At 38.4% G+C, this 20,150-nt stretch overlaps 1 protein-coding gene across 7 annotated transcripts in view; it reads left to right on the plus strand.

Moving 5' to 3' along the window:
* NARS2 (asparaginyl-tRNA synthetase 2, mitochondrial) overlaps positions 1-20,150 on the plus strand; it is a 154,261-nt gene that overhangs the window by 122,462 nt on the left and 11,649 nt on the right. For 6 of the 7 annotated variants that reach the window (XR_004274313.1, XM_032295895.1, XM_032295899.1 and 3 more), the window contains 2 exons: positions 470-536; positions 3,672-3,809. Coding sequence is in view for 6 of the 7 variants with exons in the window: in XM_032295895.1 (XP_032151786.1) it covers positions 470-536; positions 3,672-3,809 (205 nt within the window). In the remaining variant the exon portion in view is untranslated. The remainder of the gene's footprint in view (positions 1-469; positions 537-3,671; positions 3,810-20,150) is intronic. The other variant, XM_032295896.1, reaches the window with a different exon arrangement.

The raw sequence follows: 20,150 nt of genomic DNA on the forward strand, positions 1-20,150 counted from the left end.
ACATACATACATACATGTTGGCTCCATGATGGCTGAGCTTTATTTTTATCTCCAGTGCCTAGAGTTATGTCTAGTGCCTAGTAGATGCCAAGTATATGTCTGTTGGATAAATAAATGAATGAATGGTGAATTGTAGGAAAAAGTCTTTTGCGGTTGTAGTCTTGGTATTTCATACCTTGTATTAGGGCACTGGCATATCATGGATTCAGAAAATAGTCTCTGCTTGCTTACGTGACTAGCTTCTCTATGTATATTGCAAGTAGATGCGGAGTGAGGTCACTGAATGGTCACTTCTCTTCAGGCAGTTCAGACTTTCATAGGATTAGATCGGCCTTAATTCCTGATTATTCAGTACTTCCTCATGACCTCACAGTGTGATAGAGGAATAGGCTTTTTCTAGTTTTAAAATGAACTAGTTAGCAACCCTATTGTATTGACTTTTCTCTGCTTCTATATTGTTTTCCTCCAGCATTTCTTACACTGAAGCAGTGGAGATCTTAAAGCGAGCATCCCAGAACTTCACCTTTACCCCAGAGGTGGTATTTTGTGTGTATGTGTGTGAAAATGTTTCCTTCTTATCTTTAACCTACTTTATTAAGAATCCTTCAAAATAATCTTATTTATCTTATTAGCAAAATATAGTATTTGTTCATTTGTACAAAAACTTACAGATTTTGTTTGATGTTTGCTCAATCTTGTTGAGATACTTAAAATGGAAATTAATTTAGAATAAAAATAAACTATCTTTTGGAATAGTTATAAAATTATAAAGGGTTGTAAGAAGTAATAAAGGAATCTCCCATGTTTAGGAACGTGAAAATTCTAAAAAAGAAAGATAATCATAGACTATTACTGTAGATCCCAGGTGTGGGGGTTCACGACTGTAATTCCAGCACTTTGGGAGGCCAAGGCAGGCAGATTGCTTGAGCCCAGAAGTTCAAGACCAGAAGTCAACTAGTTCTGTGTTTTCCAAAGTATATTCTGAATGACATTAAAAGATGACCAACCAAAGAAATTATATTACCAAATAACTTTAGGCAACATAACTAAACAGATTTGTTTTTCTTTTTTCTTTTCTTTTTCAGATTTAGTGCTTGCTAAAACAGGTTTGTCTTTCAGTTAAACTTTATACAGCCTTTTAGTTTGTGAGCCACTCTGGAAAACACTGGGATTTGTTTTGTTTTGTTTTGTTTTGTTTTGTTTTGTTTTACTTTTAAAGAACTTTATATTTAAGAGATGGAGGTCTCACTATGTTGCCCGAGCTCATCTTGAACTCTTGGGCTCAAGGGATCCCCCACCTCAACCTCCTAAGTAACTGGGCCTACAGGAGCATGCCTCATTACCCAGCCAAGAATTCTTTTTTTTTTTCTTTTTTTTTCTTTTTTCAATACTTTGATAAATAAAGATTGTATAGGCCCAGTGTGATGGCTCAAGCCTGTAATCCCAACACTTTAAGAGGCCAAGGTAGGAGAATTGCTTGAGCCCAGGAGTTTAAAACTGCAGTGAGCCAGGATTGACCACAGCCCTCCAGTCTAGGTGACAGAGGAAGACCTTGTCTTTAAGAACAACAACAACAAAAGATTGTGTATATTCAGGGTATACAACATGATGATTTGATACACATGTACATTGTATAATAGATTATGACAATCAAATTAATTAACACATCTGTCACTACCCACGCTGTACATTAGATTCTGAAAACTTGTTCATCTTACAACTAACAGTGTGTACACTTTGATCATCAATATTACCTCATTTGCGCCATTCCTAGAATGCGGGCAACCACTGTTTCTGTGAAGGAACTCCTTTTTTTTTTATTTATTTTTATTTTTTGAAAGGATCTCGCTGTTGCCCAGGCTCGTGCAAACATGGCTTATTGCAGATTCTACCTCCCAGGCTCACATCAGTCCTCCTGACTTAGTCTCCCAAATATCTGGGACTACAAGTGTATGCCACCACGCCTAGATAATTTTTTTTTTTATTTTTTGTAGAGACAAAGTTATGTTGCCTAGGCTAATCTGACATACCTCAGCTTCCCAAAGTGCTGGGATTATAGACATGAGCCACTGTGCTGGGCCAGAGCTTTTTTTTTTTTTATTTTTTTTTTTTTTTTTTTTTTTTGAGACAGAGTCTCTCTCTGTATTTACTCTAGGCTAGAGTGCAATGGCATGTCTTGGCTCACTGCAACCTCGGCCTCCCAGGTTCAAGCAGTTCTCCTGCCTCAGCCTCCAGAGTAGCTGGGATTACAGGCACGTGCCACCATGCCCAGCTAATTTTTGTATTTTTAGTAGGGATGGGGTTTCACCATGTTGACCAGGATGGCCTTGATCTCTTGACCTTGTGATTCACCTGCCCTAGCCTCTCAAAGTGCTGGGATTACAAACGTGAGCCACCACACCCGGCCAAGCTTTTTTGTTTTGTTAGCAACAATATAGGTTCAGAGAGACCACATGATCTATCAGTGGGCATGTGTATAGTGTTGAAGGCAAAACTCTTTGTTCTTATTCCAATCATTTTTTCCTATAACTAAGATACTGCCAAACAAGTGGGAGTAATAAGATAATGTGTAAACCTTTGTGTTTAAACTATTCCTTGTACCAGTTTAATCCCAATTAAGTCAGCTCTTTATGTGTTACAAAAGTAACCTGTGCTTGTTTTATTTATAATGAATTCTTTGTTTAAGTTTTTGTTTCTTTGTCTCCTACCCTGGAAGCTTCATGAAGTCAGGGTTTATAACTATTTTTCTTACCACTACATCCAGTACATCATATGGTACCTAGAATTTAATAGGCATATTAGTATTTGCTTAATAAATATATTGAACAGAGTTAATAAATATTCATCAAAGAGCATCTGATACATGAGTTGACTCTTATTTAAAAAGAAGTCGCCACCTCAGTGCAGTGGCTCATACTCATAATCCCAGCACTTTGGGAGGCCTAGACAGGTGGATCATGATGTCAGGAGTTCAAGACCAGCCTGGGCAACATAGTGAAACCCTGTCTCTACTAATAGGACAAAACTACCCGGACCTGGTTGTGGGCACCTGTAGTCCCAGCTACTTGGGAGGCTGAGGCAGGAGAATCACTTGAACCCAGACGGCAGAGGTTGCAGTAAGCCAAGATCACACCACTGCACTCCAGCCTGGGTGACACAGCAAGACTGTGTCTCAAAAAAAAAAAAAAAAAGTCACCAAGAGAAGTCATTTAGCCAAAGATAGGCTCAATATTAGGAATATTATCTTCTATCATTTAATTTCCTGAGACATAGGAACAGTAACTGTGGAAGAAGCTCTAGGCACTATTAATAAAAACTGTGATTCTGAAGTCAGGTGTGTATTTGTTTTTTTAATCCCCTTGTAAAGTAGACTTTGTTTTCCTGCAGGAGCTATTTATCTGCTCCTGGCGGGTAGGAGTAGGGGAGTGATGGGGACACAGAAAGGATAGTGTTTATCTACTGGCTTCAGCTTTCATCTTTCCAGGCCTGCAGTTGTTCTTGTTAACAAATCTCTCTCTAGTTTAGTCAGCTGTGTGACCTTAGCAGCCAGCTCCATACATGGAGCCTCAGGAAGATGAAGCCCTTGGAACTGATGCAGGTTATTTTCAGGTGCTTAATTGTATATTTAACCTCTGTCTTCTCCTTTAGTCATTTTTTTCTTCTCATTACAGTGGGGTATTGATCTACAAACTGAACATGAAAAGTACCTGGTGAAGCACTGTGGCAACATACCCGTCTTCGTCATTAATTATCCATTAGCACTCAAGCCTTTCTACATGAGGGATAATGAAGATGGCCCTCAGCACACAGTAAGAAGAGATACTAAATAAATTGGGGTTAGTCCTCTTGGGGTGGGTTTTTCATTTAGCTTTTGGCATATTTTCTTACATTTCATCCATCTTTTTATCTCTTAAAATGATAAAGTTTTTCAAAGGCATTTCTTAAAAGTTACTCCCAAAGAAGATCCCGGTGTTCTATAAGCATACGTCCTCATTTCTGTCACAAGGTGTTCTTAGTTTAGCAGGTGCAAGTATAGGAGTTGTTTGTTTTGTTTTGTTTTTTAAGACAGAGGAAGTGGCATAGAACACTGTATGGTTATACCAAGTCTGTAGTTAAGTACTGGTTAGGAGACTCCTATGAGGGAAGGCATGCTGGGCAAGAGATGACAGCAGTGGCACAATCAGGTAAAGGAAAAGCAGGCTTGGCAGAGCAGGAGGCTTAGTCTAAGCCTTTGGTTTGGACTATCAAATAGAAATAGTGAGGGGAGGGCTATGAAAGGATCCAGGCAATCTAGGCAGATTCTCCCTGTCTCAGCTCTTGTCTCTTCTCTATCTGCCTGTCTCGTCTCTCTGATCCCTTTAACCTTTCTTCTCCTGTGTTCTTTTTTTTGCCCTTAACTAACTACAGTTGCCTTTTTTATTCTGTGTGTGTGTGTGTGTATGACAGAGAGAGAGAGAGAGAGACAGAGAGAGAGAGAGAGTGTGTGTGTGTGTTTGGCTCTTGTCGCCCAGGCTGGAGTGTGATGGCGTGATCTCGGCCCACTGCAAGCTTCACCTCTTGGTATCAAGTGATTGTTCTGCCTCAGCCTCCCATGTAGCTGGGATTATAGGCACGCAGCACCATAGCCAGCAGATTTTTGTATTTTTACTAGAGACGGAGTTTTACCATGTTGGCCGGGCTGGTCTTGAACTCCTGACCTCAGGTGATCTGCCCAGCTTGGCCTCCCAAAGTGCTTGGATTACAGCCAAAAGCCACTGCGCCCAGTTTGCCTTTTTTATTCTTTTGGTTTACTTTTTCCCTTTTTTCTCTTCTTTTGTCTCTGTCGTTTACAAAATTAGCCATAACATGGCCAGGTACGGTAGCTCACACTTGTAATCCCAGCACTTTTGTAGTTCAGGATTGGAAAATTGCTTGAGACTAGGGATTCAAGACCAGCCTGGTAAACATAGCAAGACCCCATCTCAACAAAAAATAAATAAATTAGCCAGGCATGGTGGCATGCACCTGTAGTCCTATCTACTCAAGAGGCTAAATTGAGAGAATTGCTCGATCCCAGGAATTCGAGTGCTTCAGTAAGCCATAGTTGTGCCACGGTGCTCCAGCCTGGGCAATAGAGGGAGCCCCCATATCTGCAAAAATATAAAGTAAGAATATATTTTAACTTGCTAAATATTTATTGAATGGTTATATATGTAATGTTATTAGTTGTAAAAGTCTGTGAGACAGATTATGTTGATTTCACAGTAGGTCCCAAAACTATACCTTACTGTCTGATGCTTTTTACTTACTAAATACTTACAGAAAACAGAGATTAGGGCCCACCAGTAAACAATATGTCCCCATGTTATGTATACAGGTTTATCTGTTTGACTATATTTCCTGTTTTCTCATATAGTATTAATACAACTGTATTAGCCACCATTTACTACATGCTTAGGAATCAAGCACTACCATCTCATCTCTAAATCCAGAAACAACTTTGCTAAGAAACTTGATTCCCTATTTTATAAATGAAAAACTGAAGTTGCAGAGATTGATTGCATTTCTAAAGCTACATATATAGTAAGTGACAGAGTTAGTATTCACACTTGATTCCCTCTGGCTCTGAAGTCTGTATTTTTTGCAGATTTTGTTTTATAAAGTCTGTGTTCTTTTCCACTCCACTCAACTGCCTAAAAATCACAAATAATATAAAATTACATTTTAGCCAATTTACTCATCCCTACCTTTTATGTAGCATCATCCAAAACTAGTGAGCAACACCATAGATTTATGATTCTTACATTCCCTTTTCTCTTTGAACCCTCTAGTCTAATCAATTGGCCTCCAGGTTGACAGCAAAAAGGAGACATTAGGGCCCAGATTATCTAGTCCTAAATAATTCAGTATTGAGCCTATATTGCAAATCGGCAGACTACATCTCTTGGCTTTTTTTAATCACTCCAGCCCATCCCAATTCCAGCTCCCTCTCCAACATACACATCATGTATTTTTCTCATTTAATATATCTAGATTGAACATTTTCAATCACTCAGAATCTTAAGTACTCTGCTTAAGACTGTTCTCTATAAAGACTTTCCAGGGTTACTCAGCTACTTTGAGCCTTCCTTTTTTGGATTTTTATTGCATTTAAAGAATAAGCAAAACTGTAGCATTGTGTCTGTGTTTTACAATCTCTTAGTAAGTTTTACTTTTTTTTTAAGAGACAGTCTCGCTCTGTCGCCCAGGCTGGAGTACAGTGGGACAATCTCGGCTCATTACAACCTCTGCCTCCCGGGTTCAAGCAATTCTTCTGCCTCAGCCTCCCAAGTAGCTGAGACTACAGGCGCACACCGCTACACCCAACTAATTTTTTTTTGTATTTTAGTAGAGACAGGGTTTCACCATGTTGCCCAAGCTGGTCTCGAACTCTTGAGCTCAGGCAGTCTGCCTGCCTCGGCCTCCCAAAGTGCTAGGATTACAGGCATGAACGTTTTTTTTCTTAAAATAAACATCTTTAGGGTGGGTATTGAATTTTTTTTTTTTTTTTTTTAAACCAATTCTTGCTCTGTTGCCCATGCTGGAGTGCAGTGGTGCGATCTTGGCTTACCACAACCTCCACCTCCTGGGATCAAGCCATTCTCCTGTCTCAGCCTCCTGAGTAGCTGGGACTACAGGCATGCCACCATGCCCAGCTAATTTTTGTATTTTTAGTAGAGATGGGGTTTCGCTATGTTGGCTAGGCTGGTCTTGAACTCCTGACCTCGTTATTTACCTGCCTCAGCCTCCCAAAGTGTTGGGATTACAGGTGTGAACCACCGCGCCCGGCCAGAATTTTTTTAACCACCACAGCATCTCCCATTTATTCTATACACTTCCTTCGTTGTAGTTTCCACCCCTGTCACACCACTGACGTGGGTCTTGTCAGGGTTGTAATGATCTTCATGTTATTAAAGCCTGTGGACTTTTAAGTCTTTATTTTACTTGACCTGTTAGTGCTATGCAGCACAATTAATGAATTTCTTACAACCCTCTCCTCCCTTGACTTCTGTGACATCATGTTATCCCTGTTTTTCTCCTTTCTCAGCATTTATTCTTTCTTAATCTCCTGTACAGATTCACCCACTTCTGTCAGTTAATTAGATGTTGAAATTCCTCAGGCTCAGTCCTTGGTGGTCTTTTTTTTTTCCTCATGTTATTTCCTCTGGTATCTGTTGCTTACTGTTTATTCTCAAACAATTCAGAAGCTTTATCTCTAGTCCAGACTTCTTCTCTGAGCTCTACAGTTGTACAACTCTACAACTGTATACAGTTGTCCTTCGGTGTCCTCAGGGATTGGTTCCAGGACACCCTACCCACTACCCCCTCTCAGATACCAAAATTGAAGAATATTCAAGTCCCTTATATAAAATGATGTAGTATTTGCATATAACCTATGCACATCCCCCTGTATACTTTAAATAATTTCTGGGTCACTTACAATACCTAATACAATGTAAATACTATGTAAATAGTTGTTATACTGTATTGTTTAGGGAAATAATGGCAAGAAAAAGAATCTGTCCATGTTTAGCACAGTTACAACCATCCATTTGTTTTTCTTGAATATTTTACATATGCTGTTGGTTGAATCCACAAATGCAGAACCTCTGAATACAGAGGGCTGACTATATCCTACTGCCTCATTGATTGCCATTTACATATCTCAGAGGCATCTCAGACACAACATGTCCAGAATTGAGCCTGTGATTTCTCCTCTCCTCCAAGCAAATTTGATCTTCTTTCAGTATTCTCTATCCTTCTAATTGTACATGCCATATACCTGGGTCATCTCAGGAGTCTTCCTTTCTCATTTCCTCCGTTGACTTAAGTTCGGTCAGTTTTGCACTCCTAAATACATTTCACATCCATTCATTTTTCTTTATTTTCTCTTTTATCTTTACAGATTAAGATATTGCCTAGACTACTTTAGTAGCCTTCTAGCTGATCTTCATATATCCACTCTTTCCTCTTCCAAATCTGTTCTCCCCATTTTACCGTGAGTTTTTAGAAAATGTAAATCCTGGCTGAGCAGTGGCTCATGCCCATAATTCCTGTACTTTGGGAGGCTGAGGTGCACAGATCACTTGATCCCAGGAGTTCTAGACCAGCCTGGACAACATAGTGAGACCCCATCTCCATTAAAAAAAAAAAAGTTAACCCATGTTGTCACTCTTCTTAAAGTCATTCAGTGGCCTCCATTTGCTCTTAGAATAAAAGCTAAAATCCTTTATGTGGCTATGTCTCCTTCTCTAGCTTATTGTACTGTGGGGCTCCACTTTGTTCTCTTCTAACACCACCCTTCTTCTGTGTCTTCAGACATGGAGTGCTTCCTCTCACCTCAGGCTCTTTCCATATATTGTTCCTTCAATCTAGAACAGTCTTTTTCACCTAAATAATTTTACTTATTCATATTTATACTCAATTACTATTTCCTCAGAGAAACTTTTCTTGACCCTCTAGACTGAGTCAGAGAACCCTGTTAGATGCTATAGTTGTACCATGTTAAATTTCACACCCAGAGATACTCTTAATTCATCATAACCTTTAACAGTTGTAATTTTGCATCTATGTGCATGACTATTTCAAAATATGTCAGAACACATGAGAACTTCTGTATCTGTCCATTTTTGTGCTGCTGATACAGACATATCTGAGACTGAGAAGAAGAGGTTTAATGGACTCACTGTTCCACATGGCTGGGGAGGCCTCATAATCACGGCAGAAAGTAAAAGGCACTTCTTACATGGCAGTGGCAGGAGAGAATGAGAGAGAAGCAAAAGCAGAAACCCCTTATAAAACCATCAGAGAAACGGCTGGGTGCGGTTGCCCCAGCCTGTAATCCCAGCACTTTGGGAGGCCGATGCAGGTAGATTACCTGAGGTCAGGAGTTTGAGACTAGCCTGACCAACAAGGTGAAACCCCATCTCTACTAAAAATACAAAACTTAGCTGGGTATGGTGGTAGGCGCCTGTAGTCCCAACTACTACTCGGGAGGCTGAGACAGGAGAATTACTTGCACCCAGGAGGCAGACGTTGCAGTGAGTCGAGATAGCACCACTGCACTCCAACCTGGGCAAAGGAGCGAAACTCCATCTCAAAGAAACAAAAAACAAACAAAAACCCCATCCGATCTCCTGAGACTTACTACCATGAGAACAGTATGGGGGAAAATGCCCCCATGATTCAATTATCTCCCACCAGGTCCCTCCCACAATCAGTGGGAATTATGGAAGTCCAATTCAAGATTTGGGTGGGGATACCATATCAACTTCTTTTTCATTCATCAGTGTATTCCTAGTAGAATGCCTGGGACATGGTGGACACCTAGTATCCGTGTGGTAGATGGATGAATGGATTAGTGAGTCAAACCCAACAAAGTTTAAGACACGCAGTGGACAGTAGTGAGTAGTGGCTTGATTTGCTATGGAATATGCTGGTAAGCTAAAATGCATCTTTAATTGCGTGAGTGGTAACAACATAGCATAAAGGAAAGTCTAGTAGCTATAGAATTAGGCATTCTTGGGTTCAAGCCATAACTCTGTATTAAAAACTACGTGATCTTAAATATGCCACCTAGTCTCTTTGTGTCTTAATTTCCTGATCTGTAAAAATGAGACCACAATATTTTATGGGGTTGTGAGGATTAAATCAAGTAATATATGAAAAGTACATAGCAGTGTTTTACGTAGTAGGTAGTCAATAGGTATTAAGTTGTCTCTTCCTACTTTCTAAATTTTGATAAAATGTTTCCCTTTTCATGTTTGGTTGACATGTAATAAATGTACGTATTTATGGAATACAGAATGATATTTTGGTATATGTATATAATACTGATCAAATTAGAATGATTTGCATATTTGTCACTTCATTTATATTTCTTGGTGTTGTGAACATTCAAAATCCTCTCATCTAGCTTTTTGAAAATAATACAATAAATTATAATTAACCATATTCACCCTATGTTGCTGCGGAATACCAGCATTCATTCCTCCTATCTAGCTATAATTTTGTGTCTGCTAGCCAACCTCTCCCCACCCTCCCCCAACTCTTCCAAGCCCCTGATACACACTGTTCTACGATTTCCCATGAGGTCAAAAATTTTTTTATTCCCATGCATGACTGAGAACATACAGTATCTGTGCCTGATTTTAAATTTTGACAAAATCTCTATTGGGATAAAGCACAATAATGTTATAATATTTGTGTGTCTGTCTGTGTTGTCACATAATAACATGCTATAACATAAGATTCCTTAAAAGGTAGTTCTCTCATAGACTGCACTCACAAATATCTTACCTTCAGCAGTACCAGGAAATCTTCGTTTGTGACATAGTCTCTCTGGTAATGTGGGCTCACACCCTAAAGGCGTTACACTGGGACTTTAGCATAAATACTGCTAAAGTCCCAGTGTAACGCCTTTAGGGTGTGAGACTTTATGCAGTCTCACGGTAAAGTGAGACTTCATAATTTATGCAGTACTAGAGCATATAGCTTCTCAGAGCTAAACTATTCAAATATAATTTATTTAAACTGTTTACATTAGCCATAGAGAATAACATTGTTACATTAGCAATGTAGATTTCTTTTAGATCCATTTGTATGAAGTGCCTGCTTCTACCCCTAATTTGTTGTTTTCTGGTGAAGAAAGGTTTGGGCCAGATGACTAAATTCCTTTTTTTTTTTTTAAATAAGGCTGTAATAACTTGGCTGTGAGTGGTTCACAAGAGTTCCTGTAATGGATGCGATGCAGTCTTGAAAAAAATAAGACAGGTGTGTTTCATAGGTGCCCTCTTGAGGGAAGCAACAGAGAAATATAGGGAAATATCTACACTTGTAACTTTTGGCCAGAGGGTAAAAATAGTAAAATGGTATGTTTTTACAGTTATAATTTTTCTTCCTTTCTCCCTGCCCCCTAGGAGAAATGAATGTATGCACTGTGGTGTACTGAGAAGTACACAGGATAAAGAGTAGTTCTGGGTTTGAAATCTAGATCTCATGCTAGTTAGTTACCTGTTTCACCTTAAGCAAGTCTCTGCACTCTCTAAGCCTCAATTTATCCCTCCGTATAATCAGATAATCAGATTACATGACCTCTAAAGTATTACCATCTCTGAAATTCTCTGATTTCATGTAGCCTAAGTTTTTCTTCATTTGCACGGATAAGATTAACTTACAAATTACCAAGCATATTTGACCATTTGAAAGGGACAGATTATGGGCCTCAATAAAATGAATCTAAGCAAACATGCAAAATGCCATATGCCTCTGAGACCGGTTCTCCAAGTAAGTCCCCCCCTAGCCAGGTGGCAGATGTTCAGCTGGGGGAGTGGCTTCACAGAGAAGAATATTCATTTAATTTACACATGTGTAATTAGGAAAAAGTAACTGCCCCTCAGTCCTTGATGAGATATCACAATCACCAGGTAGTGTTCTAATTTTCAAAATTATGTCAGTATTACTTAGTAAACCAGAGAAATGTAAGCATTAGTGGGCATTCAATGAAGTACATACTGTGAGGTCAACTCGGAAGGGAGAATACTCAGCCAAGGGATGTGTAATAAATTTCCCTGAGCTATGGCTAATTAACCAACCTGCAACAAAATAGCTTGAGTATAACACCAATAGAAATCATGTTGAAGGGAATTGCCAGTTTTCCTCATATCTAGGACTGAAGATTAACCTAGGAATTTATGTTAAAGTTGAAAGATTGCATTTCAGTCTGTCTGAAGAAGCTCTGAGATTCTTTATTATGACATATTGTGTATTAAAACTTTGAATTATAGAGGTAGGGAACATAAGGAAGAGAAATCCTTTTATGTGTGTGATACAGTTTTCTAAGGTTTTGTTATCAAACTGTTTGTTTCCATTTCAGTCTTCCCAATGCCTTAACTAAACAAGTTGGTTAAAGCAACTGAGATAAAAGTGAACATAGATGCCTCCTAAGTCTTTTGGTAGAGTAAGAGTGTTGAAGAGCCTTCATTATTAAGAGTACCAAGGAAGAGACATTTAGGGAGTTGAGAAATTATTAACATTGTCTCACTTAACTAAGTAAGAATAACTTTGTAGGATTAGAGATCTACTTAAAACATGATAGACAGAAGAAAATAGAAGAAAAGATTAACAAAGATTAAATTTTTGACATTCCAAATTGACATCTATTATTGAGTACCTATGTGATAAGCATAATGATAAAGCATTCAAAAGAGAAAACAATAATGTTTATTGAGTATGTACCAATAATTAACATTTATCCCTTTTCTACAGGTAAGGCTGCTGTCTCTCAGGGCAGCAGTGTAGTCACTCATGCAAAATGACACATACAGCTAGCTAGTAGGTATTGAAGCTAGGATGTAGCGGCAAAAATAAAGCATGTATGGCAGCTTCATTAGAATCCTTTCTGGAAGTGAAGAATTTCTGTGGGGTGGCAGAGCTGTGAACTTATAGCCAGGAGACTTGGGTTTTTTCCTAGATATACCACTTGTCCTCAGTATTCTCAGGGGATCCTAGTCAGTCTCATTTGTTGATAGGGAAATGCAAATTAAAACCACAGAAAGATACCACTATGTACCAGCTAGAATGAATAAGATGTGATTCCAGTTGGTGACAAAGTTAGGAATACAACTCTCATATGATGCTGGTAGGAGTATAATTTGGTACGATCACTTTGGAAACTATTATGCAGTATCTACTCAAGCTAAATATATGCATATTCTATGATCCAGCAATTTCTCTTGAAATATGTGTATATGTGCCCTAAAATATGTACAGGACTATTCACAGCAACACTCTTTGTAATAGGTTGAAACTGGAGGGAAAACTAAACAACAGTAGAGTAAATAAATAAGTAACTAGATTCTGGCATATTTATGTAATAGGACACTGTACAGCAGTGAGAATAAATACTCAACTAAGAGGTGTGTCATGAATTTTCCTGGGCTGGGGTTAATGAACTTAGCTGCATCAAAACAGCTGGAGCCTCTAATCAACAGATACACCAATGAAGATAATTACCAATAAACAAACTATTACTGCATGTATCACCATAATGAATCTCACAGATGTACTTTGAGTAAAAAGAAGCCAAACACAGAATAGGGTATACTGTATGATACTGTTTCTAGAAAGCTCAAAACGACAGAATCACCTATGTTGATAGAGGTCAGGAAAGAGGTTACTTTTGGTAGGGGCAGTTACTAAAAGAAGACCTTAGGAGGACTTTTTTGGGGTTTGGCTATTGTTCAATTTATTGACTCGTACAGTGATTCATGGTGTGTTTGTAAAAATTTATAGAACTGTATGCTTGTTATTTGTATACTTTTTATACATATGTTGTACTTGAAGTTTACTTTAAAAGGGAATTATATGCTTGTCACATCACAGGTTTGTTGTGGATATCATATGAATAAATGTTTATAAAACCGCTTTAAAAATTACAATTCTATGCTATAAAAATAGTAGAATAAGGAATTATTGAGTGATAAAGATGCTTAGGCAAGATAGAAACAAATTATGGAGAGATTGGAATGTTACAGATAGCTTGGGCTTTATCCAGTAAATAATAGAGAGACATTGTATGTCTTTTAAGATAATGGTAAGATGAAAAAATTAACCTGACATATGGGATAGATTGTGGGAGGGCTGAATTAAAGACAAGTAAGATAGTTATGGGACTTTTGCTTATAATCTGAACAGTAAAAATGGAGAGAAAGAAATGAAGCTAAAACATTCCGAAGGAGTAAACAGTGGTCTATGTGTTAGTTCATTTTACTAAAATAAAATTGCCCTAAGTTGCTATAAAAAATAACTGAGACTTTTGAGTTGCCATCAGATGTCTACCAAAAAAAATAAATAAATAAAAGATACCTGAGACTTGGTCGTTTATAAAGCAAAGAGGTTTTTTTGCCTCATGTTCTGCAAACTATACAAGCATGGCATCAATATCTTCTTAGCTTCTGGTGTGGCCTCAGGAAGCTTTTATTCGTGACAAAAAGACAAAGAGGGAACAGGCATGTCACATGGCAAAATAGCAAGAGAGAAGGGAAGAGATGTCAGTCTATTTTAAACAACCAGCTCTAATGTGAACTAATAGAGGAAGAACTCATTACTATGGGGATGGCACAATGCCATTCATGAGGAATCCACCGCTATGATCCAACACCTCCCGCTAGGCCCCACCTCCAACATTGGCGGTTCACATTTCAACATGAAATTGAGAGGGCACAAATATCCAAACCATAACAGTCTATGAAATAAACTATAAAGAAAAGATAAGGAAGAGAGAGGAGTCACAAGTGATTCCAATAGGTCAGACTTTAATTATAAAAAGAGTAGAGTAGTGCTGTTTACAGAATGTTTCCCTCTCTCAAGTGGAGGAACTCATACGTGAACCTTTCTGGAATTCTCAAATGTTTTCTTCTGGTTCACTTGAAATTTAGAGCTCCCTAAGGAAGAAAGAAATGTGGTAAATCTGTCTTGACCATGAGGGAAAGGGAATACATGTTTAGGAGCAAGCTAAGAATTTCATTCCTTTGAAGCCATTGGTAGTATCTTTGCAAAATGTACGACTTTTGCCTCTTTCAGACAGTAGCAGTAGTAAAACCGGCTAGCCATTATAGTAGCCTAAGTCCGTTTTCAGTCATTATTGCCTGCAGCCCGTCTGCATCTCTTCACCATCACATCAGGAAAACCCTCTTTCCTAATTGTACCTAGTTTGTTTTTAGGGCCAAAATACTATTTCAGCAGTTAGAGCAAAAACCACAAACATGTTTCCTATGGTTTGTGGAACATTCTTTTTCCTCTGGTACTAGTAGGTAATGTTGCCCCATTGTTGGTAACAGCCTGTGAGAAACTGAATAAGGAGGCATTCGATTTGTGGTTTTCATCAATATTTAAAAATACTGAGATAGGTGGGAAGAGAGGTAGCAGAAGAAGGGACATTAAACTTTTTCTGTCTTTCAACTTAGTGTGGAAAAGGTTATGTATTGTAAGTCTTGTTCCTATCTAGCCTATTTTTTTTTAATTCAGGGTCTAAGTTTTATTTCCAGTACATTGATTGGAATCAAAGAGTCAGAAGGAAGTGTCATAAATAGAAATCAGGGTTTGTTCAGCTTGAATACCCACACAAACTATTTCTAGACAGCATGCTACTGCAGCTGTGTGACTTAAGCAGAATCAAAACTCATGCTAAGTGGAGGAAGATGTGTCAGAGAACATTCTGGGCCTAGAAGATTATGCCCAAAGTGGAATTGGTTTTGTTAAGGAATAGAGGAGTTAAGGAAGGCATAGGAAAGTGATCTGTAGTCTCCATTGTTACCTGTGTAGGAGAATAAAAGGTCAACAGAACTAAAGTCCTTCTACTTAGTTGAAGCCTCCTGACGATGCATAGAAACGCAATAGAGGTTTTAGTTACGAAAGTAAAGAGATTTTTAGTTACAAAAGTGCTCAAATCTGGTCACCTTCAAAGAAAGAAGACACTTTGCTATGCAACCAGTGAATTCTCTAATTTTAGTTTTAGTTCTGGTTCCTGTTCATTATACAACTCATTGCTCCCAGTAACCACCAGACCTACATATGTACTATGTGTATTTTCTGGTCCTACCTTCCTTTCTCTTTGAACCATATCTTTTTCCATAACGTACAGATGATTGTCCATTCAAAAGGACTTTTAAAAATTCAACTTTATGCTGTGATTAATTGAAGTCCCAAGAAAATAATATAGGAAGGCTGAATTATTTTGAGGGTTCCTATGCCATTATTTATCATCTGTGTTGCTTAGAAATAATCATAGAGTTGGGCGTGGTGACTCATGCCTGTCATCCCAGCACTTTGTGAAGTAGAACCAGGAGGATCGCTTGAGCTCAGGAGTTTGAGACCAGTTTGGGCAACAAATTGAGGCCCTGTCTGTACCAAAAAAAAAAAAAAAAAAAAAAAAAATACCCTGGTGTGGTGACCTGCACCTATATCCTAGCTACTCAGAGAAGCTGAGGTAGGAGGATTGCTTGAGACTGGGAGGTCAAGGTGGCATTGAGCCACACTCATACCACTGCACTCCAGCCTGGGCAACAGAGTGAGACCCTGTCTCAAAAAATAAAAAAGAATCCTAGGTGAAACAGGAATAAATAAATATGTGTTTGGCCATCTAATTAAAAGATATGGAGACTTCCCAACAGGAAGTTGAAAAGCTTGCAGCTGATCTCCCAGGGCAAAGATGATGTGCTCAGACTTGCTTAAGATGTGCCCCACAGTCCAACTGGATAGCCTGGCATGCATGCAACAGCTGAATGGGCAGAAAATGGATATTGGTAGTAGCTCAGTTTCAGAGTCACCTTTGCAGTACTCTAAAAGCACACTGGAATAGGCTGGAAGAGCCATTAGTAGACAATCAATATCTGTGCTTTTGATAGCGACCATGGTCTATATGAGTATTTGTGGTACTTTATCTATATTTTTCCTGTAGCACCTAATGCTTTCTATCATGCTTTATGGTTAGCTATGATAAAATCTAATCCCTACTACAGCACTTTTTATTTATCCATGAACTCTCCCCACTTTCCCTAATCAAGATTAATTCCTCCTGTCTTCATTGTCCTTGACTCTTAAAGCCAGTCTTAGCCTCCCATAAACCACAGACCTGCCAGCCCATAAAGACAAGTTGTAATCACCAGCAAATGCCAAGTTTCTTGTTTCCAACCTGCTTGCACTCTTAACCACCTCCCAATAACTTGGGAAACACGCAGTCAAGTTTTTGCCATTACTTCTCCAAGAAATTTGTGTGATTGCCTATCTGTTCATGTTATATCTTTATGTACATTTTATCTCTAGGAGAACCCAGGAGAAACAGGTAGTTTCTTATAATAACTAGCCCAGTTGTTACCAGTGGGAGATGCAAGGTAGAAGAATTCTACCTGGAATTTCAATCCTAACTAAAAGGTATGAAAATTTGAGGGAATTGTTCTGGTAATCTTTAGAGAATGCAGGATTTTAGATATACCAGAAGAAAGTACACTCTGTGTATTTAAAATGTGTCTTTATTTGTAATTGAAGAATACTCTGCTGTATTATAACTTCTCAGAGAGTGTGCAGAATCTTTAGCTAGGTAGGAGGATATAGTTATAAAAGAAAAACAGGATATAGTAGAATCTGATATGGCAGGAGAGAAACTAAACCTAAAGTAAAAGAGAAAAGAGAAGTGTTACATGGAGGAAAAAAGACAACAAGGGCTGGGTCTGGTGGCTCACGCCTGTAACCCCAACACTTTGGAGGCCCAGGTGGGCAGATCATTGAGGTCAGGAGTTTGAGGTCAGCCTGGCAACATGGTGAAACCCCATCTCTACTACAAAAATTAGCCGGTGTGGGTGGCACATGCCTGTAGTCCCAACTACACGGGAGGCTAAGGCTGGAGAATCACTTGAATCTGAGAGGCGGAGATTGCAGTGAGCCAACATCACACCACTGCACTCCAGCCTGGATGACAGTGAGATTAAAAAAAAAAAAGACAAGGCTTTTGTGGGATTTTCTTCAAGAGGTTCACCTGTCTTTGTTGAAAAAGAAATAATACCATTTGGTCCTGAAATAATTATGATATACTGTAAAGGCATACTTTGCTCAAAAGGTACAGATATACTAAGAGAGGAGGCAATTTTTCACTCTTGTCAAGGAAACATAAGGAAAGTCGACCCACTGGAGAGAATGAATTTTCAGACCATGTATACAAAGAAAGAACAAAGATGATGTGTGTTCCTCCTGCATACCACAAAATTAGTATGCATACCACAAAATTACTCTATGTTTTACATAGAGTAGTGTAACTAGCCCAGTTACACTACTGGGTAGTGATGTCAGACTCTATCTAGATGTCCCCTAAAATTTTTATTTAATGAAAATAGCCTATTTTGATAAGTTCTTCCATACTGATTACTTTATCTCCCAGAGTGCAGAGGAAAAAAATAGGGAAACTACTATTCTACCTTTAATTCTAATTAGCATTGAAGGATTGTTTGGGAGGGTGGAAGTTTAAGAGTCCACGTAGTTGTGGAAAAAGCAACATGGAAAACTGTTTTCTGTATACATATAATTTCTGCTTCTCCATCAGTGGGAATTATGCTTCCCTGCCCCATTGATACGACCTGAGTCACTTGACTTGCATTGGTCGAGGAATGTGAGAAATGACATACGTACATTGCTTCTGTACAGATGCCTTTAGTACATAGTCATCCATGCTCTTTTTCCCATTTGCCCCAAGACCAACAATACCTTAGAAAGAGGTTGTTTTATCAGTTTTAAGCCAGGATGGACAGGTGGCATATGTTTTTAAAAGGTCATTCATTGTTTTAAACTAGTGGTTCTCAACCAGGAATGATTATGTTCTACTCCTCCTTCCCCAAGAAACATTTAGCAGTGTCTGGAGATGTTTTTGGTTGTCACAACTAGGGGAGTATAACTGGCCTGTAGTGGGCAGATGGCAGTTATGTTGCTAAATATCCCATGAAGCACAGTTCAGGCCTCCACAACAAAGAAGTATCTGGCTAAAAATGTTAGCAATGCTGAGATTGAGAAACCTGGTTGTAAGCTTCTGGGGTTGTTTGACTGTAGCTTAGCCTAGCCTATCCTGACTAATACAACAACTATCACTTTAATTTTATAATAGCCAGTGGAGAAATAGTTGTGTATAACCAGCTAGTTGCCCTGAAATTAGGAAGGCAAGTTTGGGAGAGTTTTTCCAATGTAGCTATCCTACCATGGCATAAAATTTTGAAGGTGACTCAAAAGGTTCAGAAACTTCAGTTACACAACTATAACTGTGCAATTGCAGATATTTCAGATAAAAGCCAGTCAGAAAAGTCTAAAGTCAGTGTGGTTACACAGTGAACGATCTCCTGAACTCAAATGTTAAAGGAAGTTTATAATCAAAGATAAATATGAGTTTTTTTATGTTCCTCTAAACATAGCTTTAAAAGAACTAAGATCCAAAATTAACATGATTTAGATCTGCAAAACATGTTAAGTTCCCTAGAGGGCTTTTGTTTGTTTTAGCTGTCTTAGCAGCAAGATCCAGCAACAAGTAGGTCTCTCGTTTGATGCTCATGAACAACAGAGAAAGCAGAACACCTTACCAAGATTGCCTCATCTTCCTCATCACTGGCCACCAGCCTCTTCTGGACTACCTCCTTCTGGTTGTTCCATAGTCTCTGATTCTGCAGCATCTTTTGGAGGCAGTAGACCTTTCTAGCCTTGGCTCTTAAGCTTTACATGTACTTACAGTATCAAAAGTCATCACTGCCCACCCTTGTTCCATGGAATCACTCCTATTTTGAAACCTTGAAAATGATAGATTTTGAATATACCTATCCCTTCTTTTACTTTTTTGTTTTATCTTGTTCTGACAAGCCATCGTTGTATATATAATGAGTAAATGCTACATTCTAACATAATAGGGTATAACGTAATGTTTTGATCCATGTATACAACATGGTATGATTAAATCAAGCTGATTAGCACATCCTTTGCCTGGCTTACTGATCATTTTTATGGTGAGATATTTGAAATTTACTCTTAGTTATTTTAAAATATATAATACATTATTATTGACTATAGTCAGTCACCTTTTATGTGATAAATCTGAAAATCTGTTCTATCTGAAATTTCACACCTTTTGATTAATTAATCAATCTCCTGTTTCCCATTCCTCTGTTTATTTGAAACTTTGTACCCTTTGATCAGCAACTCTTCATTCCCTTCCTTCCCACTCCTCCAGCATCTGGTTAACTATCATTCTATTAGCTGTTTGTATCCATTCAACTTACTGGTTTCCACATGGAAGTGAAATCATGTGGTATTTTTCATTCTATTTTTGGCACATTTCACTTAGCACAGTATCCTCTAGATTCATCCCTGTGTCACAAGTGACTGGATTTACCTCTTTTTTAGGGCTAAATAGTATTTTATTGTATATATATACAATATTTCCTTTATCTGTTTCTGTATCTGTTTCCTTTATCTGTTTCTGTATCTTTACTATTATAAATAATGCTGCAATGAACATTAAAGTACTGGTACCGCCAATGACATACTGAGTTCTATTCCTTTGGATATACATACCCAGAAGTAGAATTGCTGAGGTGTGTGATTCT

The sequence above is a fragment of the Sapajus apella genome, unplaced genomic scaffold (assembly GCF_009761245.1).
Source record: "Sapajus apella isolate SASKATOON/1434 unplaced genomic scaffold, GSC_monkey_1.0 scaffold34, whole genome shotgun sequence".
NCBI lineage: Eukaryota > Metazoa > Chordata > Mammalia > Primates > Cebidae > Sapajus > Sapajus apella.